Source organism: Lissotriton helveticus, chromosome 8 (genome assembly GCF_964261635.1).
Source record: "Lissotriton helveticus chromosome 8, aLisHel1.1, whole genome shotgun sequence".
Classification (NCBI taxonomy): Eukaryota; Metazoa; Chordata; class Amphibia; order Caudata; family Salamandridae; genus Lissotriton; species Lissotriton helveticus.
Window position 1 is genome coordinate 257,997,258 of NC_136069.1, and position 24,959 is coordinate 258,022,216.

The 24,959-nt window shown below is 49.9% G+C and overlaps 1 protein-coding gene across 2 annotated transcripts in view; it reads left to right on the forward strand.

Moving 5' to 3' along the window:
* The window catches only part of DYNC2H1 (dynein cytoplasmic 2 heavy chain 1), a 1,763,151-nt gene that overhangs the window by 1,024,524 nt on the left and 713,668 nt on the right, over positions 1-24,959 (forward strand). For both annotated transcript variants that reach the window (XM_078657019.1, XM_078657020.1), the window contains exon 56: positions 15,564-15,677. In XM_078657019.1, the coding sequence (XP_078513145.1) occupies positions 15,564-15,677 (114 nt within the window). The remainder of the gene's footprint in view (positions 1-15,563; positions 15,678-24,959) is intronic.

Genomic DNA, 24,959 nt, shown 5'->3' on the forward strand with positions numbered 1-24,959 from the left:
TGCTCTTCGTGTAAGAAAATGAACCCGAAGGCCCTGAGGGAGAGAGAGGCGAAGCTCCTGGTGGCTAAAATGAAAGCTGGAAAAGGAAAATCGTCGAAGTCTCGTTCTCGAAGGGCGAGGTCGAAGTCGAGATCGAGGTCCAGGTCTAGATCTAGAGGAAGGTCGTCTTCGAAGTCGGCTTCGGACCATGTTTCAAAGAAGAGGAAACATAAGAAGAGGAGACATGAGTCCCGACGTCGTTCTGGTAAGGAGTCGGGGTCGAGGTCGAGGTCACCGAAGGTTCGTTCGAAGGTGGTGACCATTGAAGTTTCGGATCCAGAACCTGAAGGTGAGGCTTCCCCTTCTGAGTCACGGGCGCCGTCTCCGGCTCCATCTCCGACTCCGAATCCGGCTCCGAATCCATCTCCGGCGCCGTCCCCGGTCCGAGATGAGGAGGAGCCTCGTGAGGATGAGGGTTCCGAGCCCTTAGGTGAGCCGAATCCGAATGCTCCTCGGGACAGGCCTGAAGGTTTTCATCCACCATTTCCTGCCCCAGGCCAGGACCCTTCTGCGTTTCTCAACGCGATGTATGGAGTCTTTTCGAGGTCGTGGTACCCCTCTGGTGCACCTTCGGGTCCCATGGGTCCTTTGGCTTTTAACTTAGGAGTCCCTCACTCCTACCCTCCGGCTCCGTTTATGCCTTACATGCCGGCTCCGACGCCGCCGTGGCATTTTCCGGCTCCACCGAAGCCGTCGACGCCGGTTCCGGCTTCGCCAGCTCCGGGTCGACCTAGAACACATCCCTCTGAACCTGCGGATTCGATCCCGACGTCGATTCCGAATCCGTCGGAGCCGATGGTGGATCCGAGGGCAAAACAGGTCAAGATGAGATCCAGAAGAGAGGCTCAGCGCCTTCTGGAGGAAAGGAGGTTTTTGGACTCACAATCTGACCTCGAGGAGGGTGAGTTGGATGAAGATACTTTTGAAGATTTGGCAGAAGCAGGAAGCCTGGATTTCTCTCCAGAGTGGGAGTTACCATCAGGTTCTAGTACTCCTTCTAAGGACATTCAACCCTATCATTTGATTATGAGAAAGGCTGCCAGTCTGCTTAAGTTGACTTTGCCTACAGCAGAATTCAAATCTAATATTCTGACTGAAGTACTCCATTCTCCGAGTTCAGTGGTGGAACCTCTTCTTCCTTTCAATGATGCTCTAACAGAGCCCATTCTGGAGGTGTGGAAAAAACCTTTGTCTGCTCCAGCTGTCTCTAAAAGTGTAGCCAGAAGATACAGGGTTGCCCCTGATGATCCTGCCTTTTAGCCTCTCACCCTTCACCGGAGAGTTTGGTCATTCAGGCTGCATGCTCCAAAAAGAACATTAGTGCTTTCCCTCAGGTTCCTTTTGAGAAGGAAGCAAAGAAGCAGGATCAGGTGGCAAAGAAGTCCTTCTCCTCTGCCAGTATGGCATTGAAGTCATCAAATGCCACTTGCTTGATGGGGAGATATTTACACGCTCTGATGGACTCTTTACATGTTCTGGTTCCAAAAGTTCCTGATGACAGCAGGAAGGATTTTGAGGAAGTCATCTCTGACGCTCAGGCAGCGGCTCGCCAGGTCATTCAGAGCGGTTTGGATACTGTAGACTCTGTGGCGCGCATTATGGGCACTGCTGTCGCTACTAGGAGGTCTGCCTGGTTGAAATCTTCTGACTTTTCGGCTGATGTTCAGGCGACATTATTAGATCTTCCTTTCGATGGTTCAGGCCTTTTTGGGAAGAAGGCTGATGCGGCCCTTGAGAGGTTTAAAGATTGCAAGGCGACTGCTAAATCCCTGGGTCTCCAAATGAGAGGTTCTTCAACTGGCAGAAGATTCAGAGGTTTTGGCCGTCCGGCCTTTCGGAATTTCCGGCAAGGCCAGCAGCAGCAGCAGCAACAACAGCAGCAGCAAAACTCCTTATACAGGTCCTACAGGGGAAAGCAAAGAGTGCGTCCTCGTGGACGTCAGGTCTCTTCCTCCTCCACTTCCTCCAACCCTCCTGCCCCTGAGAAGCAGCCCTAGATCCGACATTCAGGATCATGTGGGTCCGGTTGGGGGCCGGCTTACCCATTTTCTACAGGATTGGGAATCGGTTACGTCAGATCTTTGGGTTCTCAATCTTGTAGAAAATGGGTATGCCCTTCCCTTTCGGGAATTCCCTCCCAATTTCCCTCCTTGCCAAGGGTATTGCTCCGAGGAGCATCTGTCTCTTCTGCAAGAGGAAGTTTTAACTCTGATAAGAAAGGGTGCGATAGAGGTGGTCCCAGAGCAGGAAAGGGGTCAGGGATGCTACTCCCGGTATTTCCTGATTCCGAAGAAGGATGGCAGGCTTCGTCCAATCCTGGATCTCAGGATCTTGAATCTCTATCTGAAACAGGAGAAATTCAAGATGCTCACCCTTGCTCAGGTTCTTCAAGCGCTGCAAGAAGAAGACTGGATGGTGTCACTCGACTTGCAGGATGCTTACTTTCACATCCCAATCCTGAAGTCGCACAGGAGGTATCTCCGTTTTACGGTGGGATCGCAGCACTACCAGTTTGCGGTCCTTCCGTTTGGACTTACTACTGCGCCTCGAGTCTTCACCAAGGTGATGGCAGTGGTGGCGGCACATCTCAGAAGGTCAGGGATTCCGGTATTCCCTTATTTAGACGACTGGCTGATCAAAGCGGAGTCGTCAGAGAGAGTGCTCCATCATTTGCGGGAGACAACCCAGTTGTTGTACAGGTTGGGTTTTTCAATAAATGTACCCAAGTCTCACCTGGTGCCCTCCCAGCGCAACCTGTTCATAGGTGCGGTACTGGACACAACCGTATGTCGTGCATTCCCTCCCCCTCAAAGGATTCGCGACATACGGGAGATGATTCCTTTGTTTTACAATGGAGCGGTCATTCCAGTCCTGAAGGTCCTTCGCCTGCTCGGTCTGATGGCTTCATGCATTCTGTTGGTCAACCATGCACGCTGGCACATGAGGGCGCTCCAGTGGTGTCTCCGCAGGCAGTGGTATCAGCACAGCGGAGACCTCAGGGAGTCAGTGAGGATCTCCAGAGAAGCTGCAGCGGATCTGTCTTGGTGGGGCGTGGAAGGCAATCTGTCCCAAGGAAAGCCTTTTCAACTTCCCCCATCGGTGGCCACGGTGATAACGGATGCATCCACTCTCGGGTGGGGTGCTCATCTGGGGGATCTGGAGGTCAAAGGCCTTTGGTCTCCAGAGGAAAGGTTGCTTCACATCAACCTTCTAGAATTGCGGGCGATACGTTTGGCGCTCAAGGCCTTCCTCCCTTCCCTTCGCGGTCAGTCTGTTCAAGTCCTGACGGACAACACGACTGCGATGTGGTACATCAACAAACAGGGAGGAGTAGGGTCGCAGTGTCTCTGCAGAGAGGCTCTGCGTCTCTGGTCCTGGGTTCAGGACCATCAGATTTGTCTGATGGCAAATCATCTGGCCGGTGTTCTGAACGTTCGTGCAGACAGTCTCAGTCGGCAGTTCTCTGCCGACCACGAGTGGAGGCTGCACCCGGAGGTGGTTCACGACATCTTTCAGATGTGGGGGGCTCCTCGGGTGGACCTGTTTGCCACTCGCGAGAATGCGCACTGCCTGTCGTTCTGCAGTCTCCAGTATCCGATGCAAGGAGCCTTGGGGGACGCGTTTCAGTTGAGTTGGAAAGATCAACTCCTTTACGCGTTTCCCCCCATACCCTTGATTCCTCGGGTTCTGAGGAAGATTCGCCAAGACCGGGCCCAAGTCATATTGGTCGCTCCGGATTGGCCAAGAAGGGTGTGGTATACAGATCTTCTCCACCGCCGCTCTGTCTCCCTCTCAGGGCAGACCTCCTCTCTCAGACGGAGGGACAGGTTCTACACCCGCACCTCCAGACCTTACATCTTCATGCCTGGAGATTGAGCGGGGCAACCTGAATTCCTTTTCCCTCCCGCCTGACGTTGTGGATGTCATCTTGTCAGCCAGGCGTGACTCCACTAAGTCCATCTATTCTTATAGATGGGCGAAATTTGTCACGTGGTGTGGGGAAAGGTCTGTTGATCCTTTGAGGGCCCATTTGTCTAATGTTCTACAATTTGCTCTTTCTTTGGCGCGGCAGGGTCTGGCGGTTGCCATGGTAAAGGGTTACCTGTCGGCGCTGTCGGCTTTTCTCTGCTTGCCTGACCAGCCCTCTCTTTTTAAGTCTCCTGTGGTCTTAAGGTTTTTGAAGGGTCTTACTAATATGTTCCCTCCTTCACCTTTCATTGTGCCTCAGTGGGATTTAAATCTTGTATTGACCTTTTTGATGGGGGCTCCCTTTGAGCCTCTCCACAAATGTCCCATGAGGCTTCTTACCCTTAAGACAGTCTTCTTGGTTGCAATAACCTCGGCAAGGAGGGTTAGTGAGCTTCAAGCTCTTAGCTCCAAGCCCCCATTCCTGACCATTCATGTTGATAGAATGGTTCTTAGGACCAGGGCTGCTTTTCTGCCTAAGGTGGTAACTCCCTTCCATCTAGGACAGTCCATTACCCTACCTACCTTCTATCCTCCCCCTCACCCTTCCAAGGAGGAGGAGAGACTGCACCGTCTGGACCCTAAGAGGGCGGTGTCCTTTTACTTGGACAGATCCAAGGACTTTCGCTTGGAAGACCAGCTCTTCGTTGGATTTGCTGGCTGCAAGAAAGGAAGGGCGGTCCATAAAAGGACTTTATCGAGATGGATCGTCCTCTGCATAAAGATCTGCTACTCTTTGGCCGGTAAGGAACCACCAGAGGGTATAAGGGCTCATTCAACTAGAGCTAAGTCTTCAACCTCAGCATTGGCTAGAGGTGTGCCTGTGGAGGATATTTGTAGGGCGGCGACTTGGTCTTCCCTCCACACTTTCGCGAAGCATTACTGCTTGGATTCCGAAGTGAGGAGGGACGGCCATTTTGCGCGCTCTGTCCTTCAGGATTTCCTGGTTTAGAAGAGTGGACACCCTCCTCCGGGAGTGGGGACTGCTGTGGGACTCTATTCACAAGGTGAGGAATCCACACGGCAGATGTATCTATCAGAAGAACAAGTTACTTACCTTCGGTAACGCTTTTTCTGGTAGATACTATATCTGCCTGTGGATTCCTCACCGACCCACCCGCCTCCCCGTTGTCCACTCTTCTATGCCAGAGTTACTGTAGTGTAATATATATATATATTTTATTGTCAAGGAAATGTTTCAGTTGCTTTCCTGCTTTTGCTTAACACTGTGTGTTTTGCCTTGAGTACTGTGTACTGTGTATACTTGTATATTTCTACTGTCATTGGTCCGTCCGTGTGCCTCGATGGCACGGAAAAAAGGGCGGAACTGATGTCATCACGCCGGCGTGGGCCTATTATAGGCGTCGGTGACGTCAGCGGAGTCGCGAGCGAGGTCGTGTCTCTATGACGTCAGGAGTCCACGTCGGCGCGAGGCTACGAAAAAGAATTTCCGAATGTTGCTGACGCAAGGGGGTATTCACAAGGTGAGGAATCCACAGGCAGATATAGTATCTACCAGAAAAAGCGTTACCGAAGGTAAGTAACTTGTTCTTTAGTCCCTATACCTGTCTTTCTTTTAACATTACTCTCAGTTTCCTTCCCTTATACTTACTCTTCTTTTTAAAAAAAAAAAAATTTTTGGTTCGCTCCCGGTTCGCGTACCGGCGAGCGAACCGGGAAGCGAACCAAAAGAAATAGAGGTTGGCAGAGTGCTAAATATTCTACAAATTTTTTTATAAAGGGGAGGTAGTTCTGATAAGAACTTTTTTTTTTATTCATTTTGTTTTTATTATTTTTCTGAACATTTTTTTACTTGTTTTGTATTTTTTGAACGGTTTTATATTTTTTTGGGGTTTTTTTGGGTGGGGGAAACAAAAACGATTCATTATAAAGGGCTCAACAGGAGCAACAAAAAAAAAAGAATTTATTCTCTGGGGCGTTTCGGACAATCATGATTGTCGATAGCTCTGTTGATCAGAGTGATGCTACTTTCTCTGTAGCAAATGAATTGGTTACAACACACGCACACTTGTTTCACTTCCCCGAACCTCATCTGTATATTTGGGACCATCTCCATCGCCTCTGGTCCCGTCACTTCCTGTACAACTGATCTTCTGGCCATAGAAGGGGGATTATCTTGCTGGTCACGTAACTCCGCAGCACTGTAGTTGATAGGGTGCCACCTCTGCATATGGCGATGCATTGTATAATTCCCGTAACTATATTTTTTATCTGTCCCTCTGGACAGACTTTCTTTACATATAAGGCAAGTTACGTACCGGGCATTGACTTTTTTTTGGCCCCGGGGATATTAAAAAAATTGCCAAATATAATTTTCTTTGACATGAGACCTCCTGGGCTCCTCACGCAAAAACTGCCTCTCTTCCTGCTCTTCCTCTTCTTCCTCCTCTTGCTGAATGATAACTTCAGCAGGTGGTCCTCTCTTCCTTGGAGGTGGTGGGGAAGCACCAGCTGAAGCTACTAATGAAGCCATTGCTCAGTGATCACAAAAGGTCTTCCTCTCACAAAGATGAAAGTCAGAGTGAGGAAAGAAGGAGGGGTTTTCATCATTTGGGAAAAACAATAGTTCTAAACCAATGAAAAGTGTTACTTTTAGGTCACATGACCTAGTCTTACATCATTATGAAACCAAAAGTGAAATGAAAAGTGTTATTAACAAGTCACATGACCTGTTGTGTTTACGTTACGCGCTTTGGGCCGCGTCCCGGATCGCTTCCGGGAAGCTGTGCTTCGCGCCTCGTTCGTGTACCGGTTCACTTCCGGGTACGCTAACGCGGCGCGTCATATGACGTTTCACGCGACAACGCTATACGTCACGCTGACGCGACGCGTCACGATGTTGTTTTCTAACGCGGCAGTTGCGCAAACGGAACGTTTACCGGTTCGCGGACCGGGTCGCGGCACCATTTTGAGCTAACGGGTAGCGACCCGGTTCGCGGACCGGGAGCGAAACCAAAAAAAATAATAAAAAAAATACATAATTTTTTTTATTAATAAACATATAAAATATATTTTTTGATTTAAAGAAGAATACATTTTAAAGCTTTTGATATTTGCTATTAAAAAACCATTGAAATTCACAGAAAAAACCATAGGTTATAGACCATATATAGTTAGGAATTAGCATTTACAAAACCTTGAAAATTCACTGAAAAAACCATAGGTTATAGACCATATATAGTTAGGAATTAGCATTTAAGAAACCTTTTTTTTACTCACACAAAACCATTGAAATTCCATATATAGTAAGTTGTACTAACTATATATCGCGCACCCGCAATCCACTGCTGATCATGTCACATATTACATCATTCATGACATGGTCAGTGACATCACTGATGACATCTCAAATGACATCACTGATGACATCTCAGATGACATCACTGATGACATCACTGATGACATCACTGATGACATCTCAAATGACATCATTGATGATATCACTGATGACATCACTGATGACATCATTGATGACATCTCAAATGACATCACCGATGACATCACTGATGACATCACTGATCACATCTCAAAAGACATCACTGATGACATCACTGATGACATTATTCATGTGATAACACGATGAATCTCTTCAGACTCTAATAAAAACTTAGATACACTCAGTGTAAACAGACACTCACAGACTGTCACTCATCCATGGAGTTACTCACACACCTAGTCAGTCATGCAAAGAATCAATCTCACATCCATTTCCTCAACTATACAGTTATACACACCTTACTTATTCAAACATATACTAACACATATTTACTCTCTTATACAATCCCTGATACAAGTTCACAATGATCCATACAGCCACTCACACATTCACTGGCTCTTATGCATAGTTATTTATATATGTCAACTCTCACATGTACTGTGTTTTACATATGTACTTACTTTGACATGTAGCACTTGGATATCCATTCACTCACCAATACACTCATGCACACAGTCAACCGCCCATACAGCTGTTTCCACATGCACTTTTGAACCCATACATCTAGTGAATCAACTGCTCACACATCTGTGCACAGAGTTATGCACCTCCCAGCCACCCACACACACACTCAGTCTCCCATACAAATACTTAGGTAATCAACCAATAACCCATATAGTTACTCATATAGCTACTGATCAACACATGCAGCAGTTTACAGAACAACAGACATAATGCTGCACAAATTAAGACAGTTTAGTCACTAACCCATGCACTCAGTGAGACACATTTAATCAGTCACTCATACAGTCAGTCATGCACCTAATAAATCCTTCATCCAGACACTTATAAATCCACTCATTCTTCAATATGTAAGACATATTTAAACTTTACAGAAACATACAGTCACTGGATGTTGTCATCAGTGATGTCATCAGTGATGTCATTTGAGATGTCATCAGTGATGTCATCAGTGATGTCATCAGTGATGTCACTGACCATGTCATGAATGATGTAATATGTGACATGATCAGCAGTGGATTCCGGGTGCGCGATATATAGTTAGTACAACTAACTATATATGAAATTTCAATGGTTTTGTGTGAGTAAAAAAAAGGTTTCTTAAATGCTAATTCCTAACTACATATGGTCTATAACCTATGGTTTTTTCAGTGAATTTTCAAGGTTTTGTAAATGCTAATTCCTAACTATATATGGTCTATAACCTATGGTTTTTTCTGTGAATATATATATATATATATATATATATATATATATATATATATATATATGTATGTATATATATATATATATATGTATATTGCCTTGGAGTATCCAAAGAGGCGACAGATTTTCCCCAGAGAACTGATCGAGATTGACTTCTAACACCTTAACCAAAAGTGGTTTGTAGCCATTTTAGGACTATGGACTCATTAGGCACTGGGGACCTCATCCCCTGGAGCCAAATTCAGTTAAAAAAGAGGGGGGGGGCACTGCGGCCCCCTCCCCTGGCTTCATTAGGCCATGAGGACCCCATCTTCTAAGGCCAAATTCAATTAAAAAGTGGAGGGGGGCTGCGTACTCCCCCACCGCAGGCCTTATTAGACTCTGGGGACCCCATCCCTGGTGCCAAGTATTTAATAAAGGGAAGGGGGTGCAGCCTCCTCCCATTTTGCCAATCAGGCCCAGGTACCCTTATCCCCTAGGGCTGATATTCAAGGAAAAGGAAAGGGGGCAGTGCAGACTCCCTTCCTGAGCCTTTATCAGCCCGGGAACCCCATCTCCAGGGCTGTACCTTATTGTAAATGGGAGGTGGGCGATGCTGCCCCTTCCACTAGCCTTCTTGGGCCATGGGGGACCCCATCTCTTCTTTTTTTTTTTTTAAGGTGAGGGGGCATGTGGCCCTCCTCCTGGACCCCATCTCCAGTGGTGTCCTTTTTTTTCTCTAAAAGGGGAGGAGGGCCGTGCGCCACCCCCCCCCCCCTGCCCTCCCCTCCCCGAGCCTATGTTGACTCCACGACCCATCAACCTGGGCCTTCATCATTTAAAAGTGGGTGCATCTGTATATTTGGGACCATCTCCATCGCCTCTGGTCCCGTCACTTCCTGTACAACTGATCTTCTGGCCATAGAAGGGGGATTATCTTGCTGGTCACGTAACTCCGCAGCACTGTAGTTGATAGGGTGCCACCTCTGCATATGGCGATGCATTGTATAATTCCCGTAACTATATTTTTTATCTGTCCCTCTGGACAGACTTTCTTTACATATAAGGCAAGTTACGTACCGGGCATTGACTTTTTTTTGGCCCCGGGGATATTAAAAAAATTGCCAAATATAATTTTCTTTGACATGAGACCTCCTGGGCTCCTCACGCAAAAACTGCCTCTCTTCCTGCTCTTCCTCTTCTTCCTCTTCTTCCTCCTCTTGCTGAATGATAACTTCAGCAGGTGGTCCTCTCTTCCTTGGAGGTGGTGGAGGTGGTGGGGAAGCACCAGCTGAAGCTACTAATGAAGCCATTGCTCAGTGATCACAAAAGGTCTTCCTCTCACAAAGATGAAAGTCAGAGTGAGGAAAGAAGGAGGGGTTTTCATCATTTGGGAAAAACAATAGTTCTAAACCAATGAAAAGTGTTACTTTTAGGTCACATGACCTAGTCTTACATCATTATGAAACCAAAAGTGAAATGAAAAGTGTTATTAACAAGTCACATGACCTGTTGTGTTTACGTTACGCGCTTTGGGCCGCGTCCCGGATCGCTTCCGGGAAGCTGCGCTTCGCGCCTCGTTCGTGTACCGGTTCACTTCCGGGTACGCTAACGCGGCGCATCATATGATGTTTCACGCGACAACGCGATACGTCACGCTGACGCGACGCGTCACGATGTTGTTTTCTAACGCGGCAGTTGCGCAAACGGAACGTTTACCGGTTCGCGGACCGGGTCGCGGCACCATTTTGAGCTAACGGGTAGCGACCCGGTTCGCGGACCGGGAGCGAAACAAAAAAAAATAATAAAAAAAATACATATTTTTTTTTATTAATAAACATATAAAATATATTTTTTGATTTAAAGAAGAATACATTTTAAAGCTTTTGATATTTGCTATTAAAAAACCATTGAAATTCACAGAAAAAACCATAGGTTATAGACCATATATAGTTAGGAATTAGCATTTACAAAACCTTGAAAATTCACTGAAAAAACCATAGGTTATAGACCATATATAGTTAGGAATTAGCATTTAAGAAACCTTTTTTTTACTCACACAAAACCATTGAAATTCCATATATAGTAAGTTGTACTAACTATATATCGCGCACCCGCAATCCACTGCTGATCATGTCACATATTACATCATTCATGACATGGTCAGTGACATCACTGATGACATCTCAAATGACATCACTGATGACATCTCAGATGACATCACTGATGACATCACTGATGACATCACTGATGACATCTCAAATGACATCATTGATGATATCACTGATGACATCACTGATGACATCATTGATGACATCTCAAATGACATCACCGATGACATCACTGATGACATCACTGATCACATCTCAAAAGACATCACTGATGACATCACTGATGACATTATTCATGTGATAATACGATGAATCTCTTCAGACTCTAATAAAAACTTAGATACACTCAGTGTAAACAGACACTCACAGACTGTCACTCATCCATGGAGTTACTCACACACCTAGTCAGTCATGCAAAGAATCAATCTCACATCCATTTCCTCAACTATACAGTTATACACACCTTACTTATTCAAACATATACTAACACATATTTACTCTCTTATACAATCCCTGATACAAGTTCACAATGATCCATACAGCCACTCACACATTCACTGGCTCTTATGCATAGTTATTTATATATGTCAACTCTCACATGTACTGTGTTTTACATATGTACTTACTTTGACATGTAGCACTTGGATATCCATTCACTCACCAATACACTCATGCACACAGTCAACCGCCCATACAGCTGTTTCCACATGCACTTTTGAACCCATACATCTAGTGAATCAACTGCTCACACATCTGTGCACAGAGTTATGCACCTCCCAGCCACCCACACACACACTCAGTCTCCCATACAAATACTTAGGTAATCAACCAATAACCCATATAGTTACTCATATAGCTACTGATCAACACATGCAGCAGTTTACAGAACAACAGACATAATGCTGCACAAATTAAGACAGTTTAGTCACTAACCCATGCACTCAGTGAGACACATTTAATCAGTCACTCATACAGTCAGTCATGCACCTAATAAATCCTTCATCCAGACACTTATAAATCCACTCATTCTTCAATATGTAAGACATATTTAAACTTTACAGAAACATACAGTCACTGGATGTTGTCATCAGTGATGTCATCAGTGATGTCATTTGAGATGTCATCAGTGATGTCATCAGTGATGTCACTGACCATGTCATGAATGATGTAATATGTGACATGATCAGCAGTGGATTCCGGGTGCGCGATATATAGTTAGTACAACTAACTATATATGGAATTTCAATGGTTTTGTGTGAGTAAAAAAAAGGTTTCTTAAATGCTAATTCCTAACTACATATGGTCTATAACCTATGGTTTTTTCAGTGAATTTTCAAGGTTTTGTAAATGCTAATTCCTAACTATATATGGTCTATAACCTATGTTTTTTTCTGTGAATATATATATATATATATATATGTATATATATATATATGTATGTATATATATATATATATATGTATATTGCCTTGGAGTATCCAAAGAGGCGACAGATTTTCCCCAGAGAACTGATCGAGATTGACTTCTAACACCTTAACCAAAAGTGGTTTGTAGCCATTTTAGGACTATGGACTCATTAGGCACTGGGGACCTCATCCCCTGGAGCCAAATTCAGTTAAAAAAGAGGGGGGGGGGGCACTGCGGCCCCCTCCCCTGGCTTCATTAGGCCATGAGGACCCCATCTTCTAAGGCCAAATTCAATTAAAAAGTGGAGGGGGGCTGCGTACTCCCCCACCGCAGGCCTTATTAGACTCTGGGGACCCCATCCCTGGTGCCAAGTATTTAATAAAGGGAAGGGGGTGCAGCCTCCTCCCATTTTGCCAATCAGGCCCAGGTACCCTTATCCCCTAGGGCTGATATTCAAGGAAAAGGAAAGGGGGCAGTGCAGACTCCCTTCCTGAGCCTTTATCAGCCCGGGAACCCCATCTCCAGGGCTGTACCTTATTGTAAATGGGAGGTGGGCGATGCTGCCCCTTCCACTAGCCTTCTTGGGCCATGGGGGACCCCATCTCTTCTTTTTGTTTTTTTAAGGTGAGGGGGCATGTGGCCCTCCTCCTGGACCCCATCTCCAGTGGTGTCCTTTTTTTTCTCTAAAAGGGGAGGAGGGCCGTGCGCCACCCCCCCCCCTGCCCTCCCCTCCCCGAGCCTATGTTGACTCCACGACCCATCAACCTGGGCCTTCATCATTTAAAAGTGGGTGCAACGGTGCCCGCCCGGGGAACCAACCAATCACATGTTGGAGGCTGCAGGAGCTGACATTGCTCTTCCCAGAGGGAACAACAATTTGTGCTGTAAATGCTTGAATGCTTTCTCTTTATTTCCAATTCAGTTAGTGTAGGAAAGTAGGATCTGCTTTTATGGTCACCCCCACTTTTTGCCTGGTGTCAATATGTTTTTACTTAGTCTGCTGGGTTTCTGCTAATCAGGACCCCGGCATCTGTGCTCTCTCCCCTAAATTGGTACTTTTAAGTACTTTGGTACCTCCACAACTGGCTTCTGGTTACCCTTATAAGTCCCTAGTATATGGTACTGAGGTACCCAGGGCATTGGTACACCGGGGGTCTATCACGGGGTGCAGCATGTAAGGTGCCACCCATGGGAGTCCACTTAAACTGCGACTACAGCCCTTCCATTACAGTCTGTGTGAGATGGTGCTTTCACCCCTGACAAAACATATACGTTTCCTTACATCTGAGGTCACTGCACTTAAAATCTTTAAGTCGCTCCTATGGCACACTCTTCAGTCCTGAGGGCAGGGTGCTTGGTTACAAGTGTGAGGGTGCCGCTGCATGAGCAGGACACCCCTACAAACCTCAGAGTCGATTTTCCTGGCTTTCTAAGTGCAGTCAGCTTTTTAAAGATATATATGGGCATCAGTCATTACGAGATGTCTTACTATATGATGGCTGCAACAAACATGGTTATGTTTGGTGTCAAACATGTTGGAGTTCGATTCTGGTGCTGGAAATATGGTCTTGTGAAATGGGGGGCTCCTTAGGAGACCGCCATGTGCTCCCGGTAACAGCCTTTCACGGTCTGCCAGCTAGCTAGTGCTGCTGCTGACCACAGACACGATTCGCCCTCCTGCTGTTGAGCTGAGCTTGAGCAGGGGAAGGTAGAACAATAGGTTTCCTTTCACAGGTCAGTGTGACAACCTTCCAAACAGGACTTAATGTAATGGGCTGGGGGCACTTTCCAGCGCCACCAGACGGCTTTGAAGGGCACGTTTGGTGCCCTCCTTCCATACTTCAGTTTGAACCAGTTCAGGAAACCATGGTTCCCGCTCTAACGTGAAACTGGACAAAGGACAGGAGAGTATGCTCCCCTCTGTCCAGCCTCTCCCCTGTGAGGTACCCAGTCATTGCAACCCTTTCCCTAGGGATCTTAAGGGCTCCCCTTTGGGTGGGTCCTCAGATTCAGCGTGGAACAAGATTCACCTCTGAAACCAAGACACTCTTCGACTGTCCAGACACTTGGACTTCTTTGGACTTCTACTGGAACCAAAACTGCATCAAGGAAGACTCCTGCTGCTCCCGGTCTTGCTGTTCTTCAAGTCTTCAGCGTTGTCTGTGTCTGTTCTTCATCCAGGTTCAACAGAAGGCCTGTAGGCATCACAAACATCCAAAGTAATCTCCCTTGGAGTGAAGGAGCCACTCCTCTGCAGGCACTGCAACGAAGCTGACCGGTCTGCTGCTCCTGTCATCCTACGAACTTCCAAAGGCCCAGTAACACAGGTGGTGGTTCTGCAGCTCCCTAGAGGCTGACCTGTCTTCTCAGCAACTTAGAGGACAGTATCGGTAGTCGGAGCCGCTGGAACCAAACCCCCTATGCACTGTGTTGACTTGCTGTTGCCAAGGCTTGTTGGCTTTGCATTCCAGAGATCTTCAGGCTACAAGAAACTCTAGCCTCTAGCACCTCAGCCCTCAAAGATCAGCGTCCTCACTGCATCCTCTGCACTATCGGCCCATCTTTGCTGAGCGGCTGGAGGTCCTCTTGCGACTCCTGTGCCTTAGGCCTTTGGGTCCTCTCAAGGGTCTTCCTTTGCTTCAGTGGGGTCCCTTGCTTGCTCGGGACTGCTCTGACTGTCCTGCACTTGGTGAGTCCCTTGGACCTTGCTGGTCCCACCATTTGCATGTTTTCGTTCTCCATGCTAGTTGCGGCTGCCAAGGCTTGTTTGTGCTCCACCTGAACACTGACCACCTAGACACCGACATCCGACGTGGGACAGCTATGATAAGGCTTGTTACTGTTTCCATGGTGCCCCTGAACTTTTTACAGGATTGCTAGTAACCCAAAAGCAACACTCGTATCTCAATTACACATTGAAGAGTGTTTTCTGGGACTACAATAGCCTGGATTCGCATTTATTTGAGGTGCATTGAACAAAGTTCACCCCTGTCACCCATGGGTGGTAAAGCACACCTTGTGGAGTTACGCCAAAGTCGTAACTTGCGCAACATTAGCTTTTATTTGTTCTCTCATTGTTTGCATCACCATCGCCTTGCAGATTTGCAAGCAAGCTTAATGCTTTTACCTAATGCAGCACTGATGAGTTCTTCTGCTTTGGTGTTGGGCTGTGAACTGTATTTAGGATGGCTGTGGGAAACTAAAAGTAGAAATAGACCTTGATTTCCAGTGTGTTTGCTTGCAATAATCATTACACATGTTTTTTTCACATAATATTTAAAGAAAGTTTACTTTTTCCTCAGAGTAAAATATTACATTTTTCAAAAAGGTAAACAAAAGTTAAGAGATTGTTTTTCAAAACATTATCTTTATCCTAGAACGCAAGTGATCAGAAAACGGAAATGGAAAAAATAAAACAGAAGATAGCAGAAGAAGTTTTAAAGATTGGAGAGCGAAAAGCAAAAATTGAAGAAGAGCTGAAGGAGGTTCAGGTAAGGATAAAGATATACAAGTAGACTTTTTCCAGTGGCTACCTATTTCCACAGATTCTTCATCTCTAGACATGTACCAAGTACACAACGTTTGATGCTAGTACCACAAAGAGTGACATTAGCACCCATTTACGGCTGGCTACAGACAGCTTTCACTTTTCCAACGTTTGCTGAAGTTGGCAAATTGTGGCCATCACCTCCGCTTGAAAATTGAGCGGGCAGGTTTATAGTTCTGGTGGGACCATAACTACATTATTAAACAAATAACCAAACAAAGAAATCATTATGTATCATAATGGTAATGATAACATCATATGTCATGTGCAATCATTTATGCCATGCCACATGTTGGGTGAGATCATTAGTGTTGTGTTTGGTGCACAACTTACGGCTTGAATGGCTATTGTGCAATTTATGGATTGCGGAGATTACAATAACTGCGGAATTACAGAACTTTTTATTTTTTAATTCATCACTTTAGGCATGACTGTACTTTATCTTTTTATAGTAAATTTAGCAGATGCAAATATAATACTCCTTTGAGTGAAAATAAATGTGAATCAATAAAATATGTTGTTTGGAATCAGTACTAATAAAATAAATTCTGTTTATTAGCACAGAGCAAAGATCAAATTCTTCGTGATTACAATAGTCCGATATAGGTAATTTGATAGAATATTGGTTGTCTCCTTAAAGATTACATGTTACAATCTCTTTGTTGAGATCAACAACAAGAGCAGTACTCACAAAGCCTTTGTGATGAGATTTGCTTGTGCTGCATTGATTTGCCAATTGGTATTTTGAATGCATACCTCTGATTTAGAACGTTCAAAGGTGAAAAGAGCGTGACATAAACTATATATGTAGATCCATCAGAGGAATATTCTATTTATTCCCATTTTGAGGTCGGGCAGGAGCATTATTTCCACTCGGTGCTTTGCCTTGAATGACCCACTGCCCCTCCCTGTTGTTTTCCATTGCCACAAATCTTGCATTACCGGTTGTATACTGTTAATTGGAAAACATGTTAATCATCTAATATATACCATGTAGCCATTGTAAAAATGTTAAGATAAATGTATGGTGATTTACCAACACCACCTTATTGAGTTATACAGTCATAACTGCCCCATTGCACTGCATATGACCCCATTCACATAATGTTAGAAATAACCTCACAAATGCATTATGAATTACATCACATCATTAGCGACTAAATCAATTACTTCATTAAAGCTACAAACAATTGGTATTTTACATATCTGTTTGGTGAAAGAGAAGCACAAGCTTTGTTTCCATATGTAGGAAATGTTAGTACATCTTTATGTTGAAAAATAATGTGTTCAGTTTAGTCCTGATATAAATTGGCCCTAGGCCAAAGTAGCAAGTGAACATTGTTCTTTGAGCTGTTTCGTTACTGCGACTTCTGGGTCGGGTGTTAGACCTGTCTTTCAGAGGCTGCAGGACAGATACAGCCTTTGGTTGGCTGTGGTCAGTGGTATATAGGTGCATGGCATTGCCTTTGGACATATGTTCCCTAAGCCCCTGAAACAACTGGGAATGGCCTGTAGCTGGGCACAGCATGCCTTGGTCACACAGCCCGCGTGTCATGGGGTGTAACTATGGCTGGTGGCTTTGGCATGTCTAATGTTCATTACCCACATCCAGGATTCCACAAATCAAGGCCATCTACAAAGCCTAAATGTCCTTCTGTGGGGGGGGGGGGGCGCTAGGCGGCGCCAGACCAAGATGGCCGCACTGTAGTGAGGCTCCTGCCTGATCGAGCACTGTCTCCCATCCTTCAGGGATCCTGACCGGAGATACCCGACTGATCACCGCCCCACAGTGACCGGGACGCCTTACCGAATTCAGCGACACCTCTCTTGCTGGGGGGGCCTGCTCGGCTGCGGAGATATCTGCCGACAAACTAGAAATGGACTGTTGCCTTGGTGGGCTCGCTCCCTGCCGTCGGCTCCACCCGCTGGGAAAGGCCGTGGCTTTGCGGCCTATGCGTGGAGGCTGAGGGAGGCCGTTGGAGGTCCGGAGGGGGCTGCTGCCGTTATAGCGACCCTAGCTGCTGAGAAGGTGAGCGGCACTGTTGAACTGGCACCCTGGCGCTACGAACAAACCTGACCGCGTTTTTGCTCCTGCGGTCCGGACGCCGGGTGGGGGCTGCGACCTGGCGTCTTGGCGGACGCGCTGAGCAGTGTGTTTGCTGGTGACGCTTGCGCGTCATACCTCCCTGCACAGCCCCCGCAATTGCATACCTGGCCTGTGCAGCTGCTTCCATCCTCCGCCGCTTCCCCGGAGACTCTCTCATCTGCAGGAGGGCCACCCACGATACCCCGGTGCCGTGCTGGGACCTGGCCGTCACGCCTGTTGCATGGAGCAGTAGGGCTCCGTGAGCATCTACACCGAGCTGCTAGCTCTCCCCCCCGTGCTCCTGCTGAGAACCCCATCTGAGGATTTGTGAACCTTTTCCCTGGGGGGCTTCGACATTGCTGCGACCTGCCACGCCTGCTACTCCCCCCCTACCTGCCAGCGGGGGATCATCAGGAAGGAGCTCCCCTCCCTCTGGACTGGCACACCACTCGCACTGCTTTCTCTTGCTGGGGCGGCCAAGCTTCCCTTTTAACAGGCGAATATTGCGTGGGACATCGGTCCGCAATATCACTGCTTCCTGCACCTTTTTTGAGCCCGGCGTGCCTTTTGGGAGCGCTGTCCGCCCTGACACTATCACGGGCCGATCGATAGATGCATGCTCCCCCCCCCCAACCTGGAGATGAACCTTTGCTGAGGTTCCTATTTACAAGGACCCGATAGCCCATTCTACCTACAGCGCAGCTGGGTCCTACGAAGCCCTCCCTGAGCAGGTGACATCTGGTACTGACCCCTCCCGCCTTTCATACAGGTGACTTTCTGAGACTTGTCATATAACGATTATTGGGGGGTTTCTATTTGTCCCTGCTTCCCCTATACCCATTTGCTCTGCTGCCCCACTCCTGGGACACATCACCGTGGCTCCGGCCATCGGCGGGAGGAATCTGACTGTGGTACTGCCCACGCTTTCGCCACTAGCTCCGCCTGTGGCGCGCGGAGCCGCCCCAGGGCGCCAGGAGCCCCTGCTTGCCCGCCGCTGTCAGCGGAACTGCAACTTCAGTGCCTGCCCGCGTCCATCTCCTAGTCTTGGTGCCTATTTCGTCCTACCGTCAACCGACAACGGGCCGCACTTTATCAACGTGCTGCCGGAAGCCTTTGGTCCCTGAACCTCCCCACTCGACTGGAGCTAGAAACGTCGGAGGGCCTTCAGCTTATACCCTGTCATTCCCGCCTAGCCTGCATCAGCCCCTCATCCGCCTGGAACCTCCGGAGACCTGGCGGCCACTTTCTCTACTGTATCGCGGACCCCGAGGAGGGACATGGGGCGCAGCGATGCCAGACAGTCGAAAATTCCATTTGAATCCAAAAAGACTTCAAAAACAACGCCGGAGGAGGGTGGAAGTCCTACCACCTCGGCCCCTCAAGAAGACGACTGGAAGACACTCTTGTTGGGCATGAAGCAGAGCCTGTCAACCATTGACTCCGAAATCGACACCATAAATACCTGCATGGACAGTGTGGTCGCTAAATTGGAGCATCATGACACTCGCATCTGAAAGAGACACGTTAGTATTAGATTCCTTACCTTAGAATATCCCCAGGCGTCAGACTGGATCCGGAAATTTTTGGGTAGGCGTCGTCTGCGGCTCCGCGTCCGTCGTCGGCGTCGTGGGCGCCGTGATGACGTTGTCGGAGTACTTAGACGCCGTCTCCGCGTGCTGACGTCAGTTCTTCTTTTTTCCGCGCCAGCAAGCGCAGATCTGGAAAAAGCAGTAACCCTAGTCACTTTTTGACTAACTTTTTTGATCCTTTTTGATTGCTATTTCGAGTCTCTCGACTCCGAAACGGTGCCTTTAGGGATGCCCGGCTTCAAGCATTGTGACGATTGCGACCGGCTGATGTCGGTCACGGATCCTCACCGCGTGTGTTTGTTGTGTTTGGGCGTCGACCACGACGACAAGGCCTGCTCCAACTGCCGGCCCTCTCTTCGAAAGCCAGGCGGGAGCGGCCCCGTAGGCGCCTCGAATTCCGGCAGTCGGTCCCGCGCCGTGAGAGGTCCCGATCCCATGGGAGGTCGAGGGACAGGTCGCGGGCTCGGAGCCACCACAGCTCCGAGAGTAGGCCGCACTCCTCCGGGTCGAAGTCGTCGTCAGGTAAGAGGCACAAGAAGTCCAAACGGCGTCATCGCTCCTCGGACTCCCCCCCGACGCTCGCGCGATGCGGTCGGGGGTTCGGGTGACACCACCCACGCGCCTCCGTCGGAGTCGCGGGCGCCGCGTGCAGCTCCACACCCTCCGGTCCCTGGGCTGAACGCGACGCCGGAGGAGATCGAGCGCTTCCTCATGGCCATGAGGAAACTCTCTCCTCCGACGGGCTCCGCGGCGCCTTCGGGCCCAGCGGACCCGTCTGGGAGCCCTAGCGGGTCGGGTGCTTCGGCCCCGACGCCGCCGACGCCTTCGGGCCCGGCGCCGCAGGTCCCCGTTATCCCGACGCCGCCGGTGCCTTCGGGACCGGCGCCGAGGGGTCCAGTTGTTCCGACGCCGCCGGCGCCTTCGGGCCCGGCGCCGCAGGATGCCGCTGGTCCTCCTTCGGGATCTGGTTCGTCGCCGGTGGATCTGACGACCTCCCCAGCGTCGGACCCTCAGGTGTCACCTCCGGCGCCGGTCTCAGGCGGCGCCGTCCCCAGTTCCACCTTCGTTCCTGTTCCGGCGTCGGGACGGCCCCGATGGGCGACGCTCCAGACGCCGATTGGAGAGTTCCATCTCTACGAACAGGCCCCATCAGATGAGAACCCTGAATTTCAGGAGATGGGTGATGAAGAGGACTGGGAGGGGTCTGAGGACCCTCTGACCAGGGAGTGTCAGTCTCATGAGGACTGGGCAGGAGACCTTGGGGAGGCCAGTGGCCTGGACACCTCTCCAGACACTGGTTTTGTCTCCCCTCCTTCCGTGGCATCGGAGGAGTGGGCAACTTATAGTGTGGTGCTGATGAGGGCTGCCAAGGCCTTGGGCCTTGAGCTCCCCGTCGCGGCCGTGAGGACTAACCTCCTCACTGAGGTCCTTAAACCGCAGTCAAGCTCGGCTGAGCCTCTGCTGCCCTTTAATGAGGCCTTGACCGACGTTCTGCTGGGCACTTGGTCCAAGCCCGCTACGGGTTCGCCCGTAGATAGGAACGTGGCCAGGCGCCACCGCCCAGCCCCGGGCGACCCATGTTTCCTGTCCTCCCACCCTACCCCGAGAGCCTGGTCATCCAGGCCTCCAATTCCCAGACCACATTCCCGTCCGCCCCCCCGGACCGGGAATCCAAGAGGTATGACCAGTATGGGAAGAGGATCTTCTCGTCCCTTAGCCTCGGCCTGCGGTCTTCCAACACCGCCTGCCTCTTGGGACGTTACACCCACTCTGTGTGGGATAAGGTCGCGGAAGTGCTGCCAGAGTGTCCGTTGGAGGTGCGGGCCAAACTCGGCCAAGCCCTTGTGGAGGGCCGGGATGCAGCCAAGTATTCCATCCGGTGTGGGCTGGATACCTCTGACTCGCTGGGTAGAGCGATGGCAACGACGGTGGCGGTCAGACGCCACGCCTGGCTGAGGTCCGCCAACTTCTCGGCCGATGTCCAGAACACGCTTATGGACATGCCGTTTGATGGCAGTCGCCTCTTTGGCGACAAGGCAGACCATGCGCTTGAGCGTTTTAAGGACTCCAGGGCTACGGCCAAGTCCTTAGGCCTCTCGGGCCAGCGCCAGCAATCGGCTGCCTATCACTCCTTTCGTGGCCACGGAAGGGGTGCGCCCACACGTGCCGCCAGCCATGCACCGCAGGGCAATACCCAACGCGGTGGCGGCCGTGGGAACCGCCGTCCAGGCGGTCGGGGGCAGCGGCGAGGTCAGTCCACACCTTCCCCCGCAGCATCCGCCTCAAAACCCTCCTAGTCCGTGCTTTCAGGCCCATGTGACGCCAGTGGGAGGCAGGGTTCGCCATCACCACCTCCACTGGCGCACTGTCACGTCGGACAGGTGGGTGCTGCAAATCGTCCGAAGGGGCTACTCCCTCCCCTTCGAGGCGACTCCTCCAGCCATGCCACCGCAGAACCACCGTGTATCGGGGGATCACTTGCGACTTCTGCAGGAGGAAGTTACGGCCCTCTTGGCCAAGGGGGCCATCGAGCGCGTTCCTGGGCCAGAAGTAGGGTGTGGTTGCTACTCCCACTACTTTCTGGTACCCAAGAAGGGCAAAGGGGGCCTACGCCCTATCTTGGATCTACGGAACGTCAACGGCTTCCTCCGGAAGGAGAAGTTCAAGATGCTGACACTGGCTCAGGTCTTAGCTGCCCTGGACCCAGGAGACTGGATGGTAGCGTTGGACTTGCAGGACGCTTATTTCCACATCCCCGTCCTGCCGGCCCACCGGCGTTACCTGCGGTTCACGGTAGGCCACGAGCACTTTCAGTTTACAGTGCTCCCCTTCGGCCTTACCAGCGCCCCACGGGTGTTCACGAAGGTGATGGCGGTGGTCGCAGCTCATCTGCGCAGGTTAGGGGTTTCAGTCTTCCCCTACCTCGACGACTGGTTGTTGAAGGCGGGCTCGCCCCAGACAGTCCTCAGCCACCTCCAGACGGCAGACCTCCTGCACCAGCTGGGGTTCTCCATCAATGTGCCGAAGTCACACCTGTGTCCCTCTCAGAAGCTCCTCTTCATCGGAGCGGTTCTGGACTCGGCGCGGTTTCGGGTTTATCCGCCCGAACAGCGGGTCCGGGATATTCAGGCTCCGATTCCCATCTTTCAGCCGTTATCCCGGGTTTCGGTCAGGTTGACGCTGCGGCTTCTGGGGCTGATGGCCTCCTGCATCCTGCTGGTGCATCACGCCAGGTGGCGGATGCGGGCTCTGCAGTGGGACCGGAAGTTTCAGTGGGCCCAGCATCAGGGCAACCTATCCGACCACGTCCTGATCTCGAAGGGCACTGCGAGACAGCTGCAGTGGTGGCTTACGGACCGCAATTGGGTCAGCGGCAGATCCCTCTCCCTTCCCCAACCGGAGCACGTAGTTGTGACGGACGCGTCCCTCCAGGGCTGGGGAGGCCACTTGGGAGAGGCGGAGATCAGAGGCCTCTGGTCTCCGGCGGAGACCCGGTTCCACATCAACCTGTTGGAGCTCAGTGCGATTCGTCTGGCACTGTAGGCATTCCTCCCCTCTGTCCGGGGGAGTGTAGTGCAGGTGTTCACGGACAACACCACCGCCATGTGGTACTGCAACAAACAAGGCGGGGTGGGGTCGTGGATCCTTTGTGAAGAGGCTCTTCGCCTTTGGCAATGGCTGGAACGCCAGGGCGTGACCCTGGTGGCTCAACACCTGGCAGGTTCTCTGAACGCCAGGGCGGACGAGCTCAGCCGTCGGTGCATGATGGATCACGAATGGCGTCTGAACTCTGACGTGGCGCAAGGCCTCTTTCAGCGATGGGGAGAGCCTTGGTTAGATCTATTCGCCACCGAAGAGAACGCGCAATGTCATCAGTTCTGCGCGTTGGAATTTCCAAGGCGGCACTCGCTCGGAGACGCTTTTCGTTGCGAGTGGAGTTGCGGTCTGTTGTACGCCTTTCCGCCTATACCACTTCTGCCCAGAGTGCTGAAGAAGATCAAGCGAGACCGGGCCCAAGTTATCCTTGTGGCTCCGGACTGGGCTCGAAGGTACTGGTATCCAGAGCTACTCAGTCTGTCAGTCGATCCCCCGGTTCGTCTGCCTCTTCAGGAGGACCTTCTGTCGCAGCAGCAGGGCCAGTCCTCCACCCGAACCTGTCCAGTCTCCACCTCCATGCTTGGAGATTGAGCGGCGACAGTTGAGGCCATTTGACTTGCCTCCTGAAGTCTGTAACATCATTCTGGCTGCCAGGCGTCCCTCCACAAAGTGGGTATACGCCTGCAGGTGGAACAGATTTGTGGCATGGTGCACAGCAAAGGCTGTGGATCCTCTTTCTGCCCCTCTTTCTGAGGTTCTTCTCTTCCTTCTTTCTCTTGCCCAGCAGGGCTCTGCTCTGGGCTCTATCAAGGGCTACCTTTCTGCCCTTTCGGCCTTTCTCAGGCTACCTGATCAGCCTTCTTTGTTCAAGTCCCCTATTGTAAACAGATTTCTTAAGGGCATCACTCACACGTTTCCTCCTGTTCCGTTTGTGATGCCTCAGTGGGACTTGAACCTGGTTCTAACATTCCTGATGTGCGCTCCCTTTGAGCCACTTCACACCTGTCCTCTTCGTCTTCTGACTTTGAAGACTGCTTTCCTGGTTGCCATCACCTCTGCCAGGAGAGTGAGTGAGCTCCAGGCTCTATCTTGTACTCCACCTTTCCTTTCCGTCCATCCGGACAAAGTGGTGCTTCGTACCAAACCTTCTTTCCTGCCCAAGGTTGTCACGGCCTTTCACATCGAGCAGTCTATCACCTTGCCAACCTTCTTCCCGCCACCGCATCCCTCTAAAGAGGAAGAGCGGCTCCACCGTCTGGACCCAAAACGTGCGCTCTCGTTCTACTTGGATCGCACACGCCAGTTCCGGGTGGATGACCAACTCTTTGTTGGTTACGTGGGCGCTAAGAAGGGGAAAGCGGTGCACAAGAGGACCATCTCCCGGTGGATCATCCTGTGTATCCAGGCATGCTACTCCTTTGCTAGGAAGGAGCCCCCGGTTGGACTGCGGGCTCATTCTACCCGAGCGACGGCGACTACCACTGCCCTGGGCCGGGGAGTGCCCTTACAAGACATCTGTCAGGCAGCTACGTGGGCATTGCTGCACACGTTTGCAAGACACTACTGCCTGGACAGCCAAGTCCGGAGGGATGGCTTCTTTGGCCGTTCCGTCCTCCAGGACTTTCTGGTGTGATTATTGGTTCGCAGACCCACCACCGGGGTTGGTATTGCTGGGGTATCTATTCTAAGGTAAGGAATCTAATACTAACGTGTCTCTTTCAGATGCACAAGTTACTACTTGTGTAACGATATATCTGTAAGAGACATTAGTTAGTATTAGATTCCTTACCGACCCACCCATCCTCCCCGTTCTGTGAACCAATATCTAGGGTTAGGGTTGTCCCCTTCAGGGCCCTAGTTTCAATGGCACCAGTGTTGGTTTTTAACATGGCTCTGCGTTTCTGGCGCGGAAAAGCTGTGTCTAAGAACTGACGTCAGCACGCGGAGGCGGCGT